The 26,814-nt window shown below is 43.4% G+C and overlaps 1 protein-coding gene across 1 annotated transcript in view; it reads left to right on the top strand.

The window, feature by feature from the left end:
* LOC8036616 (neprilysin-1-like) overlaps positions 1–23,054 on the top strand; it is a 68,412-nt gene extending 45,358 nt beyond the window's left edge. The window contains exons 15-22 of the mRNA XM_040215082.3: positions 10,468–10,526; positions 10,597–10,648; positions 10,751–10,818; positions 10,878–11,008; positions 11,080–11,145; positions 11,247–11,348; positions 22,736–22,812; positions 22,958–23,054. Of these exons, the coding sequence (XP_040071016.1) occupies positions 10,468–10,526; positions 10,597–10,648; positions 10,751–10,818; positions 10,878–11,008; positions 11,080–11,145; positions 11,247–11,348; positions 22,736–22,812; positions 22,958–23,054 (652 nt within the window). The remainder of the gene's footprint in view (positions 1–10,467; positions 10,527–10,596; positions 10,649–10,750; positions 10,819–10,877; positions 11,009–11,079; positions 11,146–11,246; positions 11,349–22,735; positions 22,813–22,957) is intronic.
* Positions 23,055–26,814: the final 3,760 nt, after the last annotated feature.

Below are 26,814 nucleotides of genomic sequence, written 5' to 3'. Positions count from 1 at the left end.
CATGATTTTCGAACTATTATCAGTTTATGTATTTTTACTCTGCGAGCTCCTTGTCCGAGTAAGGAATCAAAATCATAGCAGAAAATAGTTCTTCAGAGTGAACTTTTTATCGTCAATAGCACTTTCGGTCCAGAATTAAATACTTGCTCTATAATTGTTCTACGGCAGATTTCACAAAGGTTTTGTTTTGGTTGCTTTATATTTTTGACAAGTTAGTGACGTACAGAGCCGATTCTGGAGTTACCATTTGGTTTAGTACTCTTTCAGACATCTAACAAATATAATTATGGCATATGATTTGAAATAAGAATAAGGTTTTTCTGATGTTTTGTACTACGTTTCTGCTGCTGACAATAAAACAATAAGGCGGAAATCAGTACATGATAAAGTCATGATCATGTATATTAAAATTTTTCTAAAGGTCAATTTTCTCGCATGGTTCGTTTCTTGAAAATAGTGTATCCCGATCTTCGCATGTTCCGACATCGTCTGACATTCTTTTGCTCTTTTTGGATATGTCTACGAAGCTTTAGAGTGGAGGCTGTAGTGCAACTGTAAAGCTTAGATAGTCAAAGCCTAATACAACAAAGAACACCGGAGGCATATTGAACATGCTGAATTCACAACTTTCAGCGATTGTGATACCGCGATGTAAGTATTCCGCTCCCTAGCCCGTGGATGATCGGCTTCCGAATAATTGCGCTTTTTGACACTTTTGTGACGTAAAAGTATAGCGCGTATTGCACAGAATTAGAATTGCTTACGTGTTGCAGACCCGGCCTCGTACTTAAATTTTACGACCAAATACAGATGACAGCCATTTTGACAAAAACTAGCGCTCACCCTCTAGTTCTTAAATGTTGCCAATATTTAGCAGAGAACAAGAGAACATGACCGAAGATATCACAAAAATGTTATTAGTGGTTTCTCGTCCTCGAACTATTTTTAGAGCGCACCTCTTAGGCGTCCCTTTCCGGCTTGAGAGGTAGCGTCGGCGTCGGCGTAACCGCGCGCTCCATTATGGGACGTTTCCCATAATGACGTCACACGTGAGGCCACTTATCTGTCACGAGGGTTACCCTTATGAGGGTTGCCAGGGTTACCCTTACGAGGGCAACAAGGATTACCCTCACGAGGGTTACGAGGGTTCCCCTCACGAGGGTCACGGGGGTTACCCTCATGAGGGTCACGAGGGTAACGTAAGGTGTGACGTCACTATACAAAAACACACGTGACGGCAACATTTCTTCGCTTAATATAGTGGGGAAGAAAGAGGGGCACCACCCTCTCTGCCGTACCCTCCCCTCCTCCTCCTGAATAGCTGCGCTCTAATTTCGCGTTACAAAAATTTGTAAATGCCTTTCATTCCTTCAGACTTTAACATACCGTGTGGTGACCAGTGTGTTTACCAGACGATTCGCAATACGCGAGATGTTTATTAACAATTTTTTTTTTCAATTCTATAGGGCTGTAGCTTTCAAGTTTGGGCAGCGCCTCTGGCAAGCAAAATCGAATATTACCCGCGGCGAGTGTTGGTTGCCCGGCATTGCACCGTTTCACATTGTTCGCAGACGCTAAGCTGTCGTAATTTTATTAATGAATAATAATGTTGGGAAAAGAAGGTAACAAGAACAAAAAGACGCTAAAAGAAACTTTATGGCAATTTGCTGCCAATTGTGTTGTTTATGTGAAAAGTTCTAGCACCACAAACGTTCAGCGATACTCTGAGTTTCCAGACGCCAGACGCCTATATTTACGGCGATCATCATCAGATGATTTACCGTGTACCATATGTACACCTTGAAGTTGTTCCTAGAAGGAAGCTATACTAACGCTCATCGCGGTGACAAACCTAGCGATCTTCCGAAGCCTTCTGTACTCTCGAGCTCCACACTCGCACGGCGCACAGGTGATCAAGCTCCTCCTCGCCTACCTTACTCCTCCTGGTCACATGACCTCCCCGTAAACCAATCAGCTTTAAACACCTTACTCATCCTCTCCCACCCGTCAGCCTATCAGTGTGGAGCCTCGCAACCCTGCTTTCATCCAGGCTTCACTTTTAATCTGGGCTTCCCGAAATGCCGAACCAAAAAAGGTTTCACGTTAAAAACACACCTATCTTTTTGATAGGACAGCGCTAGCTACACTTTTTGTTTATTTAATTCTTTTTTTATTTAGTTCAGAAGCTTTCTTATCGCGCGTGAAGAGATGCTGACTCACGCTTGTAAACGACCGTGGCTAGTCCATGATCGAACGCTGCAGTGGCTTGTTATGTTGGATGCAAGCATTACATGGGCGCCTCTTTTGGTCGCGCTCGCACCCGCTCGCTGAGGGAAACAAGCCTCTAGACATCACTTTTGACTAGATTTTGAAGTGCTTAATAATTTGAAAAAAGTGACATATCATCTAACTTTCTGAAGGTGTCTTTCCATAGGTGCTTTGCAATCCCAAGGAGCAGGACTAGCTATTACGACTTTTTCCACTGTAGTGTGTTATTTTTCCTGCTGTAAAGTCAAGGAGGAGACGATTAGGATTCGGCCGTCAGGATCTGCATGGTGGTTGCCAAATATAAATTGCACTGTTTTTTTTTTTTACATTGAGTGAAATACACCGAACACCCTAAGTCACTTATTGCACTCAATGTATTTTATAAAAAAAATATGGCATTTTGAACAATTGTTTTCGAAATTCGCGGGCTTGTATCCTATCAGATATTTACATCACCTGCGTGAAGCTTTCATGATATATTTTCTTTCCACATGGCTATGAGATTAAATAAATACAAACGCTTTATCAATTGGTTCTTAAGATATTGCCACGCAAACTCGTGATAAACACGGAAAACCCAACATTTATGGCTATACATGCAAAAAAAGATCGCATCTTCACTTTGTCCAAGGTTTGCACCACTTTTACTGGCACTGCTATATATGGATCTCCACTCTTCTGAAAAACAGGTTGCATTATGTCTTTAGGGAAAAAGATACAGGCCCTTTAAGGAGCCCTTTATCAAATTACCAAATTCTATTTATGTTTGTTTTTTTCAATTACACCATAAAGACATCATTAAATTAAGAGTGACAAAAAGAGACGTACAATGAGTTAAAAATACCTCACACAACGATCACTTAAAGGAATAATAATGATTTTCCGTCGTCCGGTAATATTATATTTACTATATTTTATTATAAATAAAATAAGCAAAGTATACCTAAAGTATACAAGACTGCAAAAACACCATACTTATATTTCCGCGCACCGTTGAACTGTCCAGTCACGTTTGATAATATAATGGCACTAATTTATTGACTCGTTTTAAGATTTGTGGGCGCCAGCTAGAGACGAACACATTTTTCTGAGTTTGAAATTCACATCTAAAAATGTTGCTTCGCGAGCAAATCGCGTTAGCGTACATTGTTTTTGTATTGTTTTATCTTACACAGTTAGAAAAACTCCTGTCAAAATACGGGACACATACATGCTAACCTTGTTGCCACAACATGTACTGTATTACCGGACTAAAGAACATGTTCCATACTTCTTTAGTACGGGACATGTTGTTGCTGTATGGGCAGCCACAACAAGTTCCATACACCATCATCACGGAACAAGTACTGTATGCTACAGGAAAAGTACCATCGTGGCACACAGCAGCACATGTTCTGTTGCAAGCCATGCCAGAACATGTACCATTTTTACAAAGTACATCACATGTTCCAATGCGTCCAAAACGACACAGGTAACATTTCTTGTACGTACGGAAAAAGTTCAGTCTTGTTTGTGATAGTACTCGCCCCATTCTATGTTACTGCTGCTATTCATGAGTACATTCGGGCTTTGTATGTCACCATGCCAAGCTCCTCCTTGAAAAAGTTTATATGCGACATGCAAAACAAGGATGACCTGGCAGTTTGCAGGCGCAACTTGATGCACGTCTTTGCAACATATAATTACCTGCAATGCGCAAATGTTCCCCAAACTTGTATGGAAAATTTGAATTGTCGTATCTAATGCGAGCACTATCCTGAAAACAGAACAATGAATCTGTGACATATATACTCAATAGAACAGCCAGGAATGCCATGAGAAAGTGTTCACATGCTACGTCAAGTTTAGAGAGCATTGTACATGTAGTGGCGGGGATAAAGGCAGATAAACACTTGTAAAAAATTCGTTATGAAACTAAGTTCACGCTTGGTCCTTTTGGTTCCAACCCATAGCAACGGACCCATTGCAAAGAAGACTGAACAGTTTGCTGCTTCAAAAATATTTACATCTATCTTTCTTTTAAATAACAAGAGCAGATACACAATAAAAAGAACACAGTTCGTGCCGCAAATATTTTGGGGGCAGCTCAGCCATAAAAAAAAATATCAAAGTGAGTAGTCTCCTAAAACAAATATGACCAAAAATTATGCTGACATGCTACATCTCGAAAAGAACCATCTTGGCCTATACAACAAATTGTAATATTAACAATAGAAAAGAAAGATTAATCTAAACAAGCACCGAAGTTTCTTTCCACTTCTTTTGGAACTTCGAGAACTCTTGGAGGGCTCCCTGCGCCTTCAGACGCACCAGAGCAACTTTTCTTGACGACTGCCGGGACCCCTCCTGCGGGTTCATTGCCACAAGTTGCCTGAAAAAAAGATCACTTAAATAATGGGTGGGATTTCTTAGAGGAGGATGTATAACAGAAGCTAAGGAGTTCCTGGCTCCTTCTTTAACTTCTCTATGGATTAGTAATTCAATCTGGACAAATTCTAAACCTTGCCTATAGTATACTTTCAAGCCGACACAAACGCCCTTAATTTGGACAGTCCGTGCACACACCATGAGCCTCCAAGTCTGATCCTTGCATGAAGACGAATTGTAATTGTACACACACAAAAAAAAAAAGATTCAGCTTACTGGCATCAGTTCTCAGTAATAACTGGACACATTTCGGATCTTCTGTCAGCACACAACGCTAAAACATTCTACAACCCGAAACGGAGGCTACAAAGAAGGACGAACACATCCGTCTCAATTGAAACGTATGTCTTCGAAGCCTCCATCTCGGTTTGTAGAATGTCATATTAACCAGCTCGCCTGCCAATTGAAGTTGTACCCAACGATACTTCGGTTAAAAAAAGGAATTCACAGTACCAGTAAATGCAATATTACAAAACAACTTGCCTGAAGTGCTTAAGCAGAATATTGTGGTTATTATTAGAATGCTGAACATTCATATCTTTTGGTTCATATTACTTATTCTAACTGATAAGCATAGCCCGGTCACAGGTATATTAGTGTGCCCCTGCAGAACAAGGGCTCAGGCATTTGAAGCCGATCGATACTAAGGCGGGTTAAAATATAAGCTGCATGCACCGTAGGATGCACAAGTTCTAGTATTGGTTCTATATGACAATATATCTGAATACCAGATTCATATCGATTCTTTCATTATATTGCAACATAATAATATGACTTACAGAGAAACGGTCCTCCCGAGCAGGTCACGCAGTTACTGCAGCACATCCAATTAATCTGAGCAACGAATATTTTCAAGCGAATTGTGAAGAAGGGTGTCTAGAAAACAGCACGTTAACATCAGGCTTTTGCCTTTCTTAGTTCGAAGTTTCAACAAAAACATGGTACAACATGTTCCAGGTTGCTGTTGAACGTGCCAAACAAACACTAACCCTAACGCTAATATGCTGCTCTACAAAACATATTTCTTTGTGAATTGCTGCCGAAAGTTAGACACTTTGTTTAATGTAATTGACAATGCCTCAGCGAAAGTGTGACCAAGCTGAATGAAACCCTTAATATCTACCTGGGAATACTGCAATACGTTTGAGGAATCGTTATGCGTCTGCTACACCAAGCGTTTTTTTTTTTTTTTTTTCTTACAGATCTGTTTAAAAAAAAAAGCCATGAAAGCTACATTTATCCGGTTTGTGCGAGTGAGTTATACGCCCAGGGGGCATTAGGGGGGTGGTTAATCTTCGCGATAAGTCGGCTAATTAATTAAAATTCGTAAATTAACTTTTTAATTAGTGAAAATAGTCATATTGTTCCAATTAGAAATTTGCTGAGCGTCGTCCAAAACCCCTAAATCAGTAATTTTTAGAAAGACTTTGAGCGCGTAAAAAGAGCAACAGTGAGCTGAAGTTACTACTCGTGGAGCAGGTACAAGGCTGGGGCTAGATAAGAGACAGAAAAATCGCGCAGGCGCCTTATAGCGACAGCTAGCCTTGTATGTGCTCCACGAGTGGTAACTTAAATGCACTACTACGCTTCTCACGCGCTGAAAGTCTTTCTAAAAAGGACTGATTTAGTGGTTTTCGATAACGCTCAGCAAGTTTCTAATTGGAACTATATGTCTATTTTGCACTAATTAAAAAGTTATTTAACAAATCTTAATTAATTAGCCGACTAATCGCAAAGATTAGCCACCCACATAATGTCCCCATTGGCGTATAACTCACTCGCAGAAACCGCATAAGTCTAGCTTTCATGGCTTTCTTTAAACAAATCTGTAAGAATAAAAAAAAACGCCCTGTATATATACAGTACTCACCAAAGGAACACGCTACTGCATTACCTCTGGAGATTACATCAATCCATGACGTAGCGCACAAAATTGTTGCATTAAGCAACATGTTATACTTGTCGTTCAGCCACCGACAAGTTAGCACCTTTACGATTTAATGAACTGTTGGTGTGTTCCTATAAGTTTCGGAAACATTGCACATTGCCAAATGAAAACAGAATTTGAACTTTTTTGTCTTGTACCATATTATATAATGTAAACGAAATATGTTTCGAGGGCTCAATATTTCGCGACTGAGGTCAAAGTTGAAGTTTTGGAATAATTTGGGGGTTCTAATTTTCACGATGCGGTGGGATCTCAATATAGATTCCAATCTGTTTACATTTTACCAGAATCGTTCGCGGGACCTTTTTTTTCAAATTGTAGGCGATTCGCGAAAATTAGGTTCTTGCGAAAAATAAGTCGATTACAGTCTTCGAAATGTCTAATTTTGAGCCAAATTGGCTTTGCCGGAAATACGTTGAAGAGCACACCATCATTCAAAAGTATGCCAAACTGCTTAGGATGTTGGCAAGGACACGATAACAGATTAGCTACATAATTTATTGCTAACGGCCTATTATGTCATTAACGCTGTCAAAAAGTATTTAGCAGTTATTGCTGCTTCCCAGACAAAAAAATCGCCTATTGATTTCATCATGAAATGCAATATCCACTAGACAATTCTACCACCTGAAGGAATTAGAACTGTCCATACGATACATTTTTGCAAAGCAAATTCACAGCGCACATTTTCATAACTGAAAGGCACCACTATAGTTACCTCTAAACGAACTTCAACGCTGCTAGCAGCTCAGCAGGGTACTTTAGGTATGTGGTGTACATCCGCTCCATGGCAGAGAGGAAGCTGACGCCTTCGAAGCACCTGGTGCCATCCAGTGGCAGTCGAAGATGCTTCTGCCTGAAAAAAAGTTGATTTTTTTAGTCATAAAGGAACGCTGAACCGAACGTTTATGATCGCAATTGTGTTTGAGAGCATTAATACCTAGGGCTTCGGGAGTTATATTGTTTTCAAACATGGCACACCTTTTCAGTTTTTATCTGGGGAGGAGATTCTCAGTTTCTTCCGGTTAACATATTTTATCGCTTTATTCCGGTGATATATACAGTATTTTTCTTTAATTCACAGGGAGAAATCGCACTCCGTTGAGGTGAATGAACTTGATAAGCGATGAAAACAAGTCAAATCCCATCCTCAAAAAAAAAAAAAAAGTGAACTTGACATACAAAATTTAATTACAATTCACGAGCATGCTCCTGAATGTGTGAGGCTGCATGCATAATGCGCGACTCTGGTCGCATATTCACGAGCAAGCTCGTGAATTGCGAGGTTGGTTAGATCATGATGGGGCGAAAATATTTGTTTGAGGGCTCTGCAGTAATTTTTATTGGCAGAGCGAAGCTCTGCCACTATGGCCAGGATTCGGGTCGTCCAATGAAAGAACATCAAGCGCGTCGTGCGTATAGCGACTTCCGGTTGAGCTGCACGACGTCGTGCATGTAGCATTACTCTACATAAAAAGGGTGTCCTCAGGTCATAAGCGGGAGTTCACTCTGAGCATGCGCAGCGTTCAGAGAGCTCCGATGTGGCGTCCAGTGAATACCACCTATTACAATAAAGGTTTCAACTCGACCGGGGTAATTTCGAAGTAAATTCGTTTATCAGAAGCTCAAGTTATTTAGGAAATATCAGTCCTCAAAAAATGGCATAAATTTAGAACGCAAAACGCCCGGAGCATCCGCGGCACGCACACGAGTATTAGCACGACAATGATTGATTACTGGCTCAGCGCGGATAAGTTTACCGGGCGACTCAAAATATCGCACGAAAATGCGTTACTATTCCTAAGATGCAAAAGCCTGCACTATTTCTCTGCATCAAGCAGCTGCCACCCTTATTTCACCGCATATTTAGCAAGCTGCCAAGATCGCTCACACGGTCGAGTAGCAGAGAAACCCAGTGTTCCATTATACTTTCAGACGCATTTAAAAAAAAAGTAAGTTAAAAACAAGCTCCGTTTCTCAAACGCTGTATTGAGAATATATTACGCTTTCGACCTTATGAAAATACTCGTTCCTTAAAACATAACTGACCAATGCTCACGCCTTCTAATCCAATCTTCCCTCATCCTCCAATTGCCCCATCCCCCCCACCGGATCAAGCGCTAAACTTTGAACCATGTGAGGTTGAACTTGGCGGCGAAACAAGTTTAATTCGACGCGCTGAAGCACGCATGTTGACAGCGGCTTGGCATAATAATGCGGGAGTACTGCGGAAACTGTGCACTCCTAGTGCCCAACTACTAAGTTGGGTCGGGCAGTATGCCGCCCCGAATCAGGAACTATAAAAGGCCTCGCTTTATGCAGCTGGGTAGACGAGACGCTACACGCTGGGCATCCCGAACTTGGAATATACGACACCCTTAGAGATAGTAAAATAACACTGCTTTAGGAACAACTTAACGTATACGTACCTTAGAAAACAAAGCCTTCTACGCCCCGTTGAACGCCTCTGACGACGCGATAACAACGTCGAACTCGCCTTCCGAAAGGGCAGCAGCACTCCGCAGATCGCGGGCCCTCGCCGGCCGGCAGCGGCTTGCGCATGCGCGGGTGGGAGATGTCTTCCTGCGCGCGGCGTAACACGGCTCACGGGCACTGTACTTCCGCGGTCTGATAGAGTTCCATAAAAATTGCTGGATATCCGGCACTTTTGGGCGCGTTCAATTCGCTTAAACCAGTTGAACCGACTATAAACTGTAGTCTTGTAAGGCTTTTTTTATTTATACGGATAAGCTCATACTTATTGCCTAAATAGCACATTTCAATGCATATGGTACAGTTCCCGTTTTTGAAAGCAAACAGCACATTGTATGCATTTCCAGAAAACGGGACATGTTCTATTCGGTTTTTCCACGTAGATTGACGGAATTTTCTAACAGTGTAGGACACCGTGGCTGACTAAACGACGCAAATATTTTCGTGCGTTGGCTACGGTTTGAGCACTTTTGTCCCTCATATAGCGAGAGTAATGACCGCTCACATATGAACTTGCACGAAATATTAAAAGGAATGCATAAACAATAAGTGCATTACGGGTATTATTCACTGCGGGCAGAACAATTTTGTAGGGCGCATAATGGGAGACCTTAGTAAGCATTAAATCACAATTGATTTTAATTAAGCGATTAGCCTCCTTGATTGAAAAAAAACTACTCCATACCTTACTTTAAAAAACAAAAATCCTCTGCGCGCATTTCCAAAACCCATCGAACGTTTACCAATACGTTGTACCCTGAGCACGGTGCTTCCCCTGCGCGCATTTCCAAAACCCATCGAACGTTTACCAGCTGTTGTACCCTGAGCACGGTGGTTTCTCGGATTTCTTTTAGCTACACTCTCCCGACACTATTTATATGCACTTGACAGCTAGTGTTTTGCATATCTAGAAATTGGCATAAAAGTTTTTTGTTTAACATTTTGATTAGTCTAATTCACAGCGAGCTACAAATTGTTTGAACATATTCTACGATTTACAGGCTTAGCAATTCTGATTTGTTTGGCCTTAGGTCAGAACAAAGCAAAATGCAAAAAGCTATACTAACACGGATATGCAGCCTGGAAGAGCGTCGATCGTCTTTCTCGCATGCACGACTTGTTATTGTATACCTTGGATATGACACGCGCAATCAAAGACGACGTGACTTTGCGTTGTTGGAGATGCTTGATTTGATTATCGCCTTGTAGTATTTGTTGGACACGTTGTAGTGATTAAACTAAGTGCCGCTACAGTTCAATACCATGGCTGTGTGTGGTGATCAATGACACTGAATTGGATTTCCACGTTGGCTCTTATATGTTTTGTCTAGATGGCCTCATGACTTGACCAGAGTAAATGCGGAGTACTCGCCACTGGAGAACTCAGTTGGTAAAGTATTTCGTTGCGTTTTATAGCGCAGGCAAACGATACTAATATTTTGTTGCTTTTTCACTTCCAGTATTGGCGGCAGTAATTTTGCAACACCCGTTCTACTCCTTTGGACTTCCATCGTGAGTTTAGATTAAGGTGTTTTCAGAGAGTATCTGGCCTGTTTTCTCTCAAACTAATGAACGTGCGTTGGGTTTATTTATTCTTGCCACCAACTTCTGCAGGTCAGTAAAAATGGGAACACTGGGGTGGATATTAGGACACGAACTTAACCACGCATTTTATGGTCCAGGTATGTAAAGTTGTAAGTATTCCGTTTATATTCAACTTAAATTATATTTTTTTATCTAGCACGTGACTATGACGAATATGGAAACAAGCGGTACTGGTGGTCTGAGCAATCGAAGGAAAAGTTTGAGAAACGCGGGGACTGTGTCAGGGCTCTGTATAAAGATCAGATAGAAGAGGAAACCTGCATGAAGGTATAGTAAGTTTGCTTATATGCTTGTTTTCTTAGACTTACAATACCTGAATATCCATGAATTTCCAACAGATCAATGAAAATGAAACGCTTAACGAAAATATTGCTGATATTAAGGGTTTAGAAACTGCTTTTGTGGTACGTATGCGGGGTAATAAAATATTATGCACATTTGGAATTTGTAGATTATTTTAGTTGTAAAAAATAAACACGGATATAACAGTTATTTATTTTCACAGGCGCATCGGCGACTATTGATGCAGTTTCCTAAAGAACCGCAGCGACTTCCATGCCTTAATGAGTCCAACCCTGACAAGTTGTTTTTCATCTCACTGGCATATGTGAGCAAATTATATATACGTATAATGAATATTTACTCAAAAACCAAAAAGTATACTGAAACCTTAATGTTCGTTAAAACAATTATGCATTATTCGTACAGTTGTTTAAACTTTTAATCCATTCCGTAACGTCTGGAGGGGGGGGGGGCATTTAGAGCAATTCATTATAAAAAAAGGCTCTTTGCCAAAAATGACAGGTTTCTAAATATTACGAAACTTGTCTCTAACATTATGTTTTCTTAACTTGTATCTTCTTGGGGTTCATATAATTTCAGCGGCAGGGAGCCTTTGCATAGCAGTTCCAATTGTGAAACCGCCTTTTTGCTAGTTAATTTTCAAACCATCTGTACTGATGTTTCTTTTACGAATTCTCACTTGAGACATGATGTCCGTTTTTGAGGTTTCATTTCTCAGAAATTCTGAAACCCACTTTTGAGGTTTCATTTCTCAGAAATTCTGAAACCCACTTTAAAATAAATGTTTCCTACCCCAACAAAAAAAAACAAAAAAACAATTCAGTTTTTTTTTTTTTTAGTGGACAACTTTGTTTACATTTTCCTTCCCAACGCTGCAGTAACGGCACAAAAAAGCAGGTTGATTAGAATACTTTTAACGCAGTTAAGTAAATAATTTAAAGGAAAATATCTCTACAATATATTTTCTTATGCAGAACGCTACATTACGTGATGTGAAGTTTCATAAAAAATTGTACGCGAGGTATCAGGTGCTTCATTAAATGAAATTAAACCTTAATATTCTCCAGCAGTAGGAGGAAAAAAAAAGTCACCATAGCGACTTGACAATCTCTGTGTCCACCTACAGCTGCAGAATAGGGAAACGCGAGCATACGTCGTATAAATATTACATAGACTTAATTAATTACAACAATAAACGTATTAGACCTCAAGACAAATTTCAGGAAGTACAACAAACATCAAGATTCCAAATCTGGACATAAAAAAACAATTAAACTCTAATAGAGAATATAAAAGTGAAAGCACGGAAGAGTCAAAATAAACTTCAAAAAGTATAAAAATAAAAAATACAGTAGAGTTTAGATCATCAATAAATATAGTATACTATAGATGGTTGAGCGTGTTGGTTATTAATTTACGATAAGGAAAGATGAACATTTAACACAAACAGACAAGACAGGCTTTCGTGTCTTGTCTGTTTGTCTTAAATGTTCCTCTTTCCTTATCGTAAAATAGTATACTTAGACAACAGTAATTTAAAATATTAAGACAAATATGAAGATAATAGTAATTCGTATGTTGAAAGCAATGCGACCAAGTGATTTTTTGGAAATTTATTCTTGTGTTATGTAATGCCCTGTTAGCTGTTTAGTAAGACTGGGAGGTTACACGTATTACATGAATTACCATAAAATAAATCAACAAAACGGGATGTTCCACCTTCCAGTCTATCTCCTCATAAAGGGTGGAGAGTTTCCTGAAGGCTTTGGAAAATGAAGTACATTTACTTTATTAGCAGCATCGCAAATGCTTTTTTATTTCGACAAGTAGCGCCATCGGAGACGTTATTGAGCGTAAAATGTTATGTTTGCCGAGAGTTTTCTTATGCGGAGGGCAAGTTCGTCTGCTCCTTGCGCAGGGGGTAGCGGTGTCGTCAGAACGTCGAGCTCTGATTGGCTGATCGCGACCCCCCAATCTGAGCGTCGTCTGCTCCTTTGCAACGTCGTCTGCTCGCAACGTCGTCTGCGCCTGTCTTACCTTTCCTGCGACTTTCGGAAGTGCAGAGGCCAGATTCACGAAACGATCTTACGCCAAAATGTGCGTAAGACATAAGTTAAGAACGAATTCGTATTCACGAAACAAAATTTTCGCAGGTTTTGCGCAGGTTATGACGAAATCCTAAAACAGCTCCGAAGCTGTCTTACGCACTAATTACGATCAAATCGGCAAGGCCGACAGCTTCGCGGTCGCGACGACCAACGGACTTTTATTTTTCTACGTGCGCTTCTCACGCGTTCCAACTTCAAGCAGCAAGAAAAACGTAAAAAGTACTTGAAACAGACCACGACGAGCAAGAACGCTGGATCCACAAACACCCGGGAAAAGCTCCAACGGCCACGATTCCACCGAACGCGACCAAGCGAGCACGGCAGTTAGGCCTAGCAGGCACTCCGCGACTCGGCGACCGTCTGCCCACGACCGGCTGGCGTGCTAAATGGAATATGCCAGCACGACCCTTGTGAACCCTTCCCGTATCATACTTTGATCGCTGACTTCATTTTAGATTAAGAGGTCAATTTGTTTCTCTTGTTATCTCCTTGTTTCCCGAGGCAACGGTGACTGTCGCCGGTGAAAAAGCGGTGAACCTCCGACAGGCGCAGGAAAGGTAAAGCAGCCATCGCTTTGACTAGCAGACGTAAAGCAGACGACGTTAACTGCGCCAACCCGCCGACGCCGTTAAAGAATGAGGGGTCTCGCCGCTCACGAAAGGAGGGAAAACGTATTTGGGAGGGAACTTGCGGCCACTAATACGCTGATTTTCCGTTCTTACCAAACAAACCTCGGCGCCTCGGGACACCTCGCCAGTAAGTCCTTTGACTTCCCTTCTTGATGCGCATCTGCTAGTTGTTCGACAAAAACAACGTACCGCTCGAGTTATTTCGTCTGCCCTCTCTGAAAGGCGAAGTCGAGCTCGCTCATAAAGACCTGCACTTCCGAAAGTCGCAGGAAAGGTAAGACAGACGCAGACGACGTTGCGAGCAGACGACGTTGCAAAGGAGCAGACGACGCTCATATAGGGGGTCGCGATCAGCCATTCAGGGCTCGGCGTTCTGACGTCACCGCTACTTCCTTTCTCATGCGCAGAAGACGAAAATGAGCCCACTTGCGAGGCGTATTCATCCGAGCTGGAAGGGCTACTCGTTTTCTAGTTATCAAACGTAGTGGGAGCAACACCATTTTAAGTAGGCCGAGCGTGAGAATAGTTAAAGCAAAACTGAGGAGTGCATTCGCTCGAGCTCAATTAGAACAAATTTGCAGAAAATGTGAATAAAAATATTAGCGCTAGACATGCGAAATATGAAATACCGATTTCAGCCAGGCTATTACAAACTATTAACCTGAAATTATTTTATTCTTACGAGCTACTCAACTTCCTCGAAATTTTAGACCTCAGGTCATTTCTGGGCCATGAAAACAGCGCCTTTTGTTTATAAGTATTATACGACGAAACATTTTTATGAGTCTTTAACCAGGTCTATGAAATTATTTTAAGCATATTGGTATTTGCATTTATAAGATATATCTAATTTACTGCCACAACCTTTTCAATTCGTAGTGAGCCTGACTACACTCCTTTCTGGTTGTTGCTAGCTCTAATAAAACATTGGTTCATGGATGACCTGACAACGTGACTCGCAAATATCAACAGCCGCGAAATCCGAGAAAACGCGTATTGAAAATCAATGAACTCTGTGCATTAACTGCTAACATTTTCAGTGATATTTTGCGACAACGACAACGCCTTTGATGTCTGTTTGTAATGTCGCGTTTGCACTTGAGGATTTTCGAGATGAATTCCCGCGTAGCGGAAAGTGGATTTCATAGCCGGGTGGCGAAACCGATTCGTCGCTGGTGGTAAATTTGGATACGGGTTCTGGACTGATCCAAGTATTCCACCACCGACAGGTAGATTTCACCCCCCGGCTCCAAGATTCACTCTGCGCCAGCGCGGACTCCCGCGAATCCGCAAGTGTGAACGCGCCATTAAGGCTCGTTCACACAGCCGTGACGACTGCGTTGCTCTGCGTTGCGTCGTACAGCACAGCGCCTCCTCATTGACTCGTTGTAAGAGTTGCCATAGCAACAGCTTGACGCAAGCAGTCTTAACGCAGTCAAACGAAGTCAAACGCATCTGTGTGAACGAGCCTTTAAAGTGAGGGGTACATGAGCACCAGACAGAAAAGGTTTTTGAAGTTTCTGAGACTGTAGCAACTCGTCTCCGCGGCGCTTGCGGTTAGAGCAGCAGTTTCAGTCGGGACCCGATCTGATGATGACAGGATTACCGGACATGTTCAGAAATGCCGGCTCATTAGAGGAAAGCTTGAGCCATTTCCAGGCAAGCTCCGAGCCAACACCTCCTATACACTGTTTTTACTTACGTCCGGGCGCTGTCAAAGCCAAGGAGGCGCAAAAACGCATGCACACATAACATAAACCCAAAGTAACGCGTCGCACTCTTTGCTCTTGGTTGAATTAGTCGGCGTATAACCATGAAAAGAAAGACGGCAAACGGCGCGACGTTGTGCTTTCGGAGTGGTTTCACTAGTCGACTGCGTTCAGACCGAAAGCGTGAAAAAAGTTTACAATAATGAAGACCCGGGCACTAGTACTTCAACGAATCTCGGTGACATCGAGCCTGGACACACACTGGTCATGAGTGTTGCATCAGCCTTGGGCTAGGGCCTAGTGTTCAAACAATGCATCGAAGGACGTGCGACGTAGGGCTTAGGTTCGATGGCCGAGTTGGCGCCCTTCGGGTGCAATGCCATTCCGTGGAGGTTGGAGGCTGTTCACAGCCTTTGATCATTCTATTCGGAACACCAGCTGGTCGCTCGTCCCCTCGCGGACGAACGAAGAATCAGAGAAGCGGGGAAAGATGGTGGCAGAGATTGTATGCCCCGGTGCTGCTGTTGCCCCATAGTTCTGGTTGGGGTGTTCGTGCATCACGTAGTTTTAACAAAAAAAGCGAGTGCGTGAAAATACAAATTGTTTTGTTCCGCCACGCGACTTTTTAAAAAAGTTTCTTAAAGCACGTCATCATTTCCGTGACTTGTGATATGCCCCTGTCCTGTCCGTTTCGAAGTTGTACGCGTGTCATGGGCCAGTCATAATCCCGGCCGTCGGCGCTGTAGCTACTAGCGCGCTGAGTATATAAGCTCATGCTCCGCTCCTAATAAAACAGTTGCTTGTTAGACTCTGACTAGACTACATGGTGTCAGAAGCGAGGTGAAGAGAACAAAGAAGATAGCATGGCGTCGTCGCTGCTTCCACCGCCGAAACCGCTGGATACAGCGGGCGACCTGTGGCAGTCCTGGCGCATCTGGAAAAGTGAGTTTAAGCTTTTCCCGACTGCAACGATGCTCACAACGAAACCTAAGGAAGTACAAGCAGCCACCTTCCTTATGACGATAGGTGAAGAGGCACGGAAAGCATACGCGACGTTCGTTTTTGAAGCGGAGGAGGAACGAGACGACGTTAACGTGCTCATGGAAAAGTTCGAGAGCTTCTACCGACCTGCCACGAACCTGACATACAATGAGTTTCGTTTCGGCACCCGAGATCAGCGAGAAGGAGAAACCTATAACGAGTGGCTAACAGAGTTGCGTTTGTTAGCAAGTCGCTGCGAGTTTGGCGTGTTAGAAGAGCGTATGCTTCAAAGCCGAATCATCCTCGGGATAAAAGACAAAAAACTGCAACAGAAGCTGATCTCAGAAAACCCGAAATGCGCAAAGGCCGTGGAAATATGTGGAGCCCGAGAACAAGGTCAGGAACAGTTCGAAAAGATACAAACCTTCGCGGAACAAAAGCATGCAGCCGTTATTAATCGTATGGAAGCATCATGCCCGAAGTGCGGATTTTCCGCGCACCGAGACCAAAAAATGCCCAGCAATAGAAAAACGCTGCCAGAACTGCAGTGCCTACAACCATTTCGCAAAAGTATGCCGAAAACCGAAAAAAACTCACCCGAAACAGCACGACCAAAAGCAAGTGGGGGAGATTCATGCAGATAGCGATAGCGAAGAACAATATTTCCTGCAGACTTTGCGATTGGCAAGTGTCTCCAACAGAAACCTTTCGTCAGCCCAGGTTCACGTTGAAGACGAGCCGCTCGACTGTAAGCTTGATACCGGAGCGGATTGCTGCGTCATGTCAAAACAGACGCTCCGGCGACTGACAGATAAGCTAACGCGGAAATGCAACGTGGCTTTGAATGGGTCTTTTGGTCATATGAAATATGCAAGAGATGTGGCACCCACCGATGTGGCACCGACCCATGTGGCCCATGTGGCACCCACCGATTTTTGGCACCCACACAACTACAGCGCAGTTCTTTGTGCTGGATCAAGACATACCCCTTACGCTTAGCGGATCGGTCGCAGAAGAGCTCGGATTAATCAAGCGAATGGCAACAATTACGAGCAGGGACCTGTACGAAGCAGCCAAGCCTTTTGATGATGTGTTCCAGGGACTCGGCAGACTAAAAAATATCTCCTTCAGGATGAAACTGAAACCTGGAGCACAAGGTATCGTATCGTAAGTCTTTACCATCCCCGTTCCAATGGAATGGCTGAACGCGCAGTCCAAGAAGCAAAGAAGCTTTAAATCAAGTACTCTCGAGACAAAGTAAGCTTCTGTTTAGCACTGTTAGAATGGCGCAACACGCCTAGAGATGCCCACCTTAAGTCGCCGGTACAGCGGTTAATGGGGCGCCAAACAAGAACACTGTTGCCCGTTACCACAAGTCATATGGAACCCGAAACCGTACCAACAGAGGTAGTGACAAGTCGTCTGAAGGAAATTCGAGACAAGCAGAAGGCTTCATACGACCGAGCAGCGCGCCAACTTCCTGATTTGCGACCAGGTTTCCCCGTAACCGTTTATGACAGTTTGCAGAGAACCTGGACTCTCGCGGTCATCGAAGCCACAACAGATGCACCCAGGTGTTACGTTGTCACCACTGAAGATGGTCAGAGCAAAAGACGTACCAGGAGGATTTGCGATTTCTGCCGACTACTACTACAGTTGAAAATGCCCCGTCGGTCCACGGGAGCGGAACAGCCGGTACTTCGAGTCAACAGACACCTCCCGGGGACGACCAGGTTGGACACGCACCGTCACCGGCAGATGAAGATGCGACCGCAGGAGCTACCAACGTTCAATCGGCTACCCCAGAGCGCAGAAGTACGCGACTACGGAGGAAACCTCAGCGATACCCAACCTCGGAACGCAAGCAACCTGAAGAGGAGGAAGATGTCATGGGCCAGTCATAATCCCGGCAGTCGGCGCTGTAGCTACTAGCGCGCTGAGTATATAAGCTCATGCTCCGCACCTAATAAAACAGTTCATTGCCAGACTCTGACTAGACTACAATGCGGATAAATTAATTTTAGCACACTGAACAGCGTCAGCGAGAGAGCGTACGGAAAATCCTGGAAAATCTATCCCCGTCTCTTCTGCCAACTTGCGACTACGTTGGAGTTGGGAATACTTTATTTCACCTTAGGTTCGAGAGCAGCCGACCTTGTGAGCCAAGATGCCAATAAGGCAAAGCAGAAAAGAGAACGTCGTGTCATGTGTCGTCTTTTTGATCGTGGTCATTCACTGTCTCACCCACTAGAGCGGATAGAGTGCGCCGTGACTTTGGGTTTATAGTCTGTCTTTCTGTGTGTATTCGTTTGTGCGTCTTTTTGATTCGACTGCAGCAGCTAAAAAGGTCCTTGAATTTAAACAAATAGTAAAAGTTGTAATGTAGATAGCTTAAAAATTTGGACCTGAAGTTTTCTTTCGGTTTGATTTGTAGGAGCGTCGTAGTAGCCAAGTGAAATTTCGACGTAGCCCCGCCCGTTGCGGCACACCGGGGGTAGGAAAACGCGAGAACGGAAAGGAAGACAAACCAAAGTGACGTCATCAGCGGGGTTCCCATGCTCGCAACTATATGCTGGCTCGGGGATGCCGTCGATGACGTCAGGACGCTTTGGACAGATGACAGGCGGCAAGAGAGGATCGCCGCATGACCAGCGGCAATCGGGGCATGTATTTTTCAAACTAAATGCGGACTGAAGCATTGGTGAGGGTGCAGGCCAGCTGGTGTAATTTGAGCATAGTTGTAAACCCGAGACTGCTCCATATCAGAGGGATAACTAAATGCACGGGACAAAAAGCTATAATCTAAACTCAAATTGTTTGCAAAGTGCCTGCTTCATTTTTAAGGGGTCATGAAACGATATCGGGTTAGAATGTTCATGACTCTACAGAGGCGTACTTGCCCTAGTCTGGCCCAAGTATACTCCCATAGACCACCACTCATTCAGAAGCTTCTTGGTCGCAGAGAAAATGCGGGAATAAAAGGGGTATATTTCTTGCAGTCTTGCATTCGCAAAGCTTCAAGACGTGATTGTGCGGTCCAAACTAACCGCCTGACGACAATCGAGCGCGGCTCATGAAATGAACACGGGAACTGCGAGAGCACTCAACTTCAGCTCGTAACAGTCAATGCATCGGCAGACGCACGGGTATACTCCGTTACACCTTACGTCAACGTTACTAAAACACTCAGTTGGGAAACTCGCCGTCGAAACCTGGGCCGCTGGTGTCCACCGAGACCGAGCTAAATGCGACAACAGCGCCACTCTTTATCGTTTGTCTGTACTGTAGTCACCTTGAGCTTTTTGAAAGCCTGTTTTTGCGTAAAAACAAACGGAAAGGACTCTTTTTGTATGAAATTTATTGGAGTTTAGTACCAAATGATGGGCGCGTGATGTTTTCATCATCTTTAGTTCGCAAGGTTTTGCAGAACAATTAATATTATTTTTATCCAACCATGCCTCAGCGGGCCTTTCAGGTAGCGCGTCCCGACCTAGGTGCGTTTTAGCTTCGGCAGTTCAACGCGGCGCGTCCGCTGGGGAGACAGGGGTGGCGCCCCTGCAACCCCTGTAACCTCTACCGCTATATCTGTTCTTAGAGCCAAAATAGAAGTCACGTGCAGTTCCTCGAGTGGCCGCTGCGGGAGAAATGGTGGCGTTGTGTTCGTCATTAGCTCGGTGTTCGGAGACAGGTTGGGGCCACTTTTTTAAAGCTGTCTCTATGGGAGTTTCCCAACTGAGTGTTTTAGTAACGTTGTCTTACGTTAAACCGCAACGAAGGCTAGAAGCGCGAGATTATAACATTGGCAGCTGCCCTTAATGCACGAGTGCTTGTGCCGCCGAGATCTGCCTCAGAGCAAGGGGCTCGCGCTTGTAGCCTTTCCTGCGGTACATCATAAGACGAAAGAAAGTATAGTGGCTGGTGTCCAATCACTGCGGTTATGAGAGTAGCCGAACTATGCCTGGAGGTCAGCACTCGTTTTCTTCGTTGCCGACCCAAACGCGTGGCTATGATTAACGTTGATGGCATAGGATAAGCAACAGGCCACGTAGTCGCTTGTTCTGGCTCCGAGTTGAGGAGATGGTGCCCATGCTTCTCGAATTTAATTGCCGACTGCCATTGCTTAGAAACAATGTTTAAGGCAAGTTTAGTCGGTTATTGACTTTTGGGAGTGATTCTGAGAAGCCTTTAACGGAAGTAAAACAATCATTTCATGGCTTCTTTAAAGTGGCCGTGCAACATTATTCGGTAGTAATTTTTCGGATTTAGGCAACCATGCTGGCACTATACTCGATTTAATGCTTAGTGTAAAACGCTGTCAATGATGCCAGCCCGAGTCTGGGGTTTCATTTCGCAGATCATTTGCACTCTTTCCTGCGCAAATGAATATACCTTTTCTGCCTCCTGTCGCTCTCAGTCACGTCAGTTCCGTATCTGGTATGCGGGACGAACAAAAATAAAACATTTCGACCCTAAATGTGCGAGAAAATATAGGTAAGGCAAAACAAGAAGGTGTGAATCGCGCATTTTTCGTAATCACCTTCCGGCGGCATGGAGAGATCAAAACGATGTTTTACCGCATAGCAGGGTTGACGACATTCAAGATGGCTGCGCCCTTGTGGAAAGGGGTATATATGAAGCCACGCACTCGCGCCAGTAGCTTAGACAGCGTTATATTCTTAGTATAGAATTCAGTATAGTGGAACCTATGGCCACTAAATAAGCCGCGCTTCAGATTAACGGCATTTACCCATATCGGAGTTTAAATTATTGGCTGCCAGTTACCTGAAGCTTTACCTAAAATCACATGAACCACTTTTACGTCCTCCACAAATGTTTAAAGAGCTCGCGACAGAGCAAAGCGACATTACATGAGCTTTCTAACACTGCATCTAATGCTGAGGTGGCCGCACGTTTGCATCATGACGATCGGCAGTGGCGTCTGCTCTGTACTAAGCACCAAGATGGCGGCGTCGACAACAATATCGGGGAACAGAGTACACCGACCAAAAAGCTCCTTTGTTGCCACGCGATATAAAGGATAAAAGCGGACGGTTACTTTCAGGAGTTTCAGCCCTCCCGACGCAAATTATGATGGCGATGTTGTGGGGATTATTTTGTTGGCATTGTCAACAACACGACCGCCAGGAATATATAATCAAGCTTTGCAGTCCCCGCAATTGCGATATTTAAATTGGGCTCATACAGTGAAAACAAGCATTGCGTGAGCACTCGGCGCAGGTTAGAGGTTGTGACAATCAACGCATCCACATGCATTCGGGTAGTGGCTCGTGGCCAAGCGCTGCGATGACGGGAATAGCCGAACCCTAACAATATCTCGAACTCAGCGATTGCCCTGTGCTCTGACAACCCTATCCTATGGCTATGATACAAATTAGCGGCTTATAATCGGCTCTAGATCACGTGGCCACTTGTTTTGTTTGAGAGTTGAGAATTAAACGCTGGTTGTTTTTCTTGAGTTTATGTTCTGCGGCAGTCATTGCGCAGAGAAAGAAACTACGACGATTTTCATAGGTTGTGATTCTCAAGCAATGATCTAAATGGATATTTACTGAATGTATAAACATTATTGCATCGCGCCTTTAAGGAGAAACAAAGAATAGGTGGTGTTGCCCCGAAACGAGGGTCCAGTGATGCCGAAGCGCTAAAATGTTTACACAAACATATCTCTAGGGATCGAAGGGCAACATAATTCAAGCGCATGTATAATATGTGATATATTCCAAAAATATTTATATTTCTTTTACGTGCGTTTAAATGAATTTTTAAACATTTTTGTAGATAGGACATCTTCGCAATCCGGAAAACTTCCCATAGTTCAGCAACACAGCCAGTGTCTCATGCATTGGCCCCATTACCATTCACGCGTTTCTTTCAGACATTTGTCTACGAAAAAAAAAAAAAACTGTTTTTCTTATGCAATATAAAACCTTGTCATCTAAGCGTAAAATGTCCAAATTCGAGGGAACGCTGGTGATCACTATGCACCTCTTGACGCCTGGCGCTCAGAAAGTATCGGTCACCAAACACCGTCACATCTTTTGATGCTGGCGTTCCAGAACCTCAGGTTTTCGAACTTATTACTTTTTCAACTACAGCTAGCGTAATGAACTTCGGACGTTAGAACACTTGTCTCGCTAATGGGGGCGACTCTCAATATTTCTTCGTGAATTGTGACTAGTGGGTAGGTTGTAAAAACAAAGTGTTCGCAGGTTTACTTAACTAAACTTCGGTTTTGTTCAACAGAGCTTTTGCCAAAACGATCAGCTGGCAGAGATGAGGGACATCGTTCTGCACGACCCTCACACCCCTTCGAAAATAAGGTACTTTTTCATGACATTTGTTTACGTACAATTTTTTAACGCTGGCATGGGCAGTCTAATTCAATTATAGCCTCAAAGAATACTTCTAGGTACGCAAGTAATTATTATTGATATTGTATAAAATATCATTTGTTTTCGTTTTCAGGGTCAACCGACATCTCAGAAACTCTAAAATCTTTTTGGAGACATTCCAGTGCAGAGAAGGCAGTCGCATGAATATAAGTAGTAAATGTGAAGTGTAATATGCACTCTACATGTTTCTACTTACTAGTCCAAGACTAAATAAACTGATGTGCTCAGTATTTGTATGAGGTGATTCTGAATCATTCTTAAAAGTATGTTTTTCGCATGTGACCTGTTGAATCTACGTGATAACGGAATGTGTGAGAAACTCACTGTGAAACAGGAGATACATACTATGAATAAAATACAGTAGATAATGCAGAACTAGTAATAAAACCACCGATTAAATGCCACAAGGCTATTGACCCACCACTTTCTTTTCAAGACGACAAAAGTTCGTTTAAATATACCTGACAAGTAGTGAAAAGGCGGGCAGGTTCGGGACAGTTCTTAAATATAACTCAAACTAAATGTTTGCTTAAAATTTATTTGACTAAATAAATTGTATTTGCACAACGGTATTAATATACCGACACTTTTTTAAGGCATAGTTTTATTCGGAGAACCCACTCAATTTCATTAAGAGAGCATACATGTGTATAACCTTTTATCGGAATACAATTGTTGCTCAGAAATGAGAAAATACTTACGCTCATATATATTTCATAAGCGTAACTACGAGTGGACATTTTGCGCTCATATGGGCATATTTCTGTGTCCCTCGTTCGATTCTTCCGCCTTTGAACACTAATACAGGGTTCTGGGATCAACTTACCACAGTGCGTCTAATGCGTTTTTGACGAGTAACCTGCACTCTGTCCCACCACAGCATGGATGTGTCCTCAAAATGGCAACAGCTTCGGAAGATCGCTTCAAACTGTCGCAATCCAGCTGGTTTGTAAGAAAAGCGTTGGTTAAGATCACGAGCGCGCCCAAAGGCTGGACGCAACGTATTAAATATAATTAGAAAAAGCGGTGAATTTCACCCGACTGCTTTCGCTCTGCGCGTGGCGCCACACAAGTGGCTGCTGCGCCACGCACAAGGCGAGCGTGCCGCTGGCGGCTGGGCAAAGCTCGTCGGTTGTCCGACGCATATTCGCTCCATTAATTGAAGCCTTAAAAAACAATAAACTTAAAAAATATATTTTTCAAATATTAGAACAGAACACTTATATAGCAACACCGCCCCCCCCCCCCTCCCCCCCAAAAAAAAGAAAAGAAACCGTCGCCCAAATTACAACACTTCTGAAACATTTTTGAAGCGACTTTGCCGCCATATATCAAGCTCAAACTTTACGGAAAACATATATTAGTACCGTATGTTTCCCTGCCAAATTTTATAGCGTAGATTTGTTCCTTTTAAAAGAGAAAAAGATCAACATTCCTGTGCACCCTAATGTTCAAGTTGACGCAGATGACTAAGACGTGCCAAGAATGTTTCCCGTTACTTACAAGTTGCGAATCAGCATACCCTTGATAGAAGATAAGCGGACCGTACAGAACAATTATATCGCATTAACATAATTGAAGGTGGGTAGCTTAATGAAGAAAGTGATTGGTAGGCAATTGCATTACTTTCTTAAGGTAATGCTTAGTTGCTGAGCATGTATTTATTGCATTATTTTAAATTTAAAGTAACTCCCTTTGGAAAAAGTATGATGTAATACGGATTGTATTTTCTTTTCTAAGTAATTTAGCCAAATCGTCAGTAGACGACACAGTTGCATGTGTGCGACAATTCGGTACGAGGAGCAGGTCCTAGCCAAACCACTTGGCGCACACATCGTGCGTAGCAGCCGGCCGTAGCCTGTAAAGGATGTAGGCTCACCCAAACACCACTCTATGCAAAACTTTCCGAACAACAGTCAGCGATAACTTTTGTTTACCATAGATTTTGTTTATGAGCCTATTTAATTAAAAACCCGTTGGACGCAGGCCAAGGTAACGTAAATCATACCGTAGCCCATAGCCTGCAGTGTATAAGCATGAAAATCGTATAGAACGATAATTAATAATTTATAATTATCCAGATTCACCTCAACGAGCACATTTAAACGTCTAGAAGTCATTCTGATAAGTCCACGGAGTGCAGTGTGTCGTGCGTGGAAGGCGTCCGAAACCGTTCGAAGCATTCTGTAACCAAGGGCAACAAATCATTATGCACGCACAATGCTTGCACAACACATTTTTTGCTTCAAGGGTTATCAAAACGATCAAGAAAAACAATATTCTTTTTTCACGGAAGATGAAAGTTGACAGCATAGATCCACTGCACGCGCTGGTGAAAATAGATGCGATCCTTTCATTATAGTAGGCCCTCGATCCGCCAGCGAACGAAAAATTCTTCAAGTAAAATTAAAATTATTCTCACCAGGGTCAATCATTGACATTGGTAAATTTCGACGTGTAGTATTTCGCGGACTGTCGACAAAAGCACTTAATAGAAGACTATATAACCACAGAGACCACATATAAACAAACAAACAAAAATACCATGGCAGTGGGTTGCTGTCGTTACCGGTTTCACTGCTGGGAACAGAGTTGAATCCGAGCTCCAAGCTACTCCTGCGGGCGAATCACGGGAAAACACAAACCGAACAACGCTGGGCGCGAGTGGCTTTTCGAATGTCAAAGTACAAAAGCATTGCTCCGGAGCACGGTGTTTCGGGGTCCGGAGAGCGATCGAGGGATATGGCCGAGGAAAGTTATATAGAAGCAAGGCGGGGAATGGGGAGACTGTGTATATGTATGCGACTGGTCATTACGCAACGTAATATCCACGCCGCCGTGGGTGTTATTGCCGACCTGCTGCCGATAGTAAGCTTAATAGAAAGTGTCTGAAGGCCTCACTGCTTGCAAGGTGGAGCCGCGCGCCCCCTTTGTGTATCGCACGTTCCCAATAGACATTTTTCGGAAGCCTGCCCTCTGTTGGATGCTGCGTAATTCCTGTAAAATGGTGCAAACAAAAGACATTCCTAAAGTAGGAATGCATACGTACGCAATTGTACTTTGTTTCATCATAATTCAGAGCGTACTCGATGTCAGCAGACTGACTGACATAAAGAATAAACAGATAAAGACAGGAGGTGCCCTGAGCGCTGAATAAAATGTTCCGGCGAAAATATACGTACAGAAATACACCGGATGGCATTTCGTTGCGGTTTTGGCGCTGCTTAGTTGGTCATTTCTGTTCGTGAGGGGGAGAAGAAAAAAACTTTAATAAAAATAAATGGCCCTAACTCCAGAGACAAAAATGAAGGAATGTAATTTAGGATTTACAGCAGGACCTGCACTGTAAAATATCCCATGCGTCTACTTTCCGGCACAACACTCAGAGAGCCAATCACCGCAACTTAGGTGGCAGCTCAGCAAATGAGGATGCCTGAACATACGTTTAGACCAAAAAAACGCAGTTTGAGTTGTTACATTAAGCAATGCAAAACGTCACGCTTGCATTGCTTAATGTCACAACTCAGACTGTGTTTCATGGTCTAATCTTAGTTTCGACGTCGTCATTCGCTGAGCTGCCTCCGTAAATTGCGGTGATTGGCACTCCGAGTATTGTACCTTAAAGCAGACGCATGCACTTTTTGTAGAGTGGTTATTATGGGCCACGAGGGCGTGTTACCATTCTACAGTGTCCTTCTCTTTAAAGGGAGCGAGCCTCTCCTGCAGCGAATGGCGTCGAGAATCGGGTAAGAAGGAGCCAAGCTGCTGTTGGCGGGACGGACGGCTGCTTGGGCAATCCCAGAGCACGTGGGGAGTGTTAAAGTAATCCGGGTAGGAGGCATATTGGGGACCGCTGGGGGTTGGGTTAGATACTGGAGGATGCGAGGGGGGCTGTGTATCTGAGCTTGAAGGACAAGGCAAGTATCTTTG

This window comes from Ixodes scapularis, unplaced genomic scaffold, assembly GCF_016920785.2.
Source record: "Ixodes scapularis isolate PalLabHiFi unplaced genomic scaffold, ASM1692078v2 PGA_scaffold1__304_contigs__length_218370807, whole genome shotgun sequence".
NCBI lineage: Eukaryota > Metazoa > Arthropoda > Arachnida > Ixodida > Ixodidae > Ixodes > Ixodes scapularis.
This window is presented reverse-complemented; position numbering and strand designations above follow the sequence as displayed.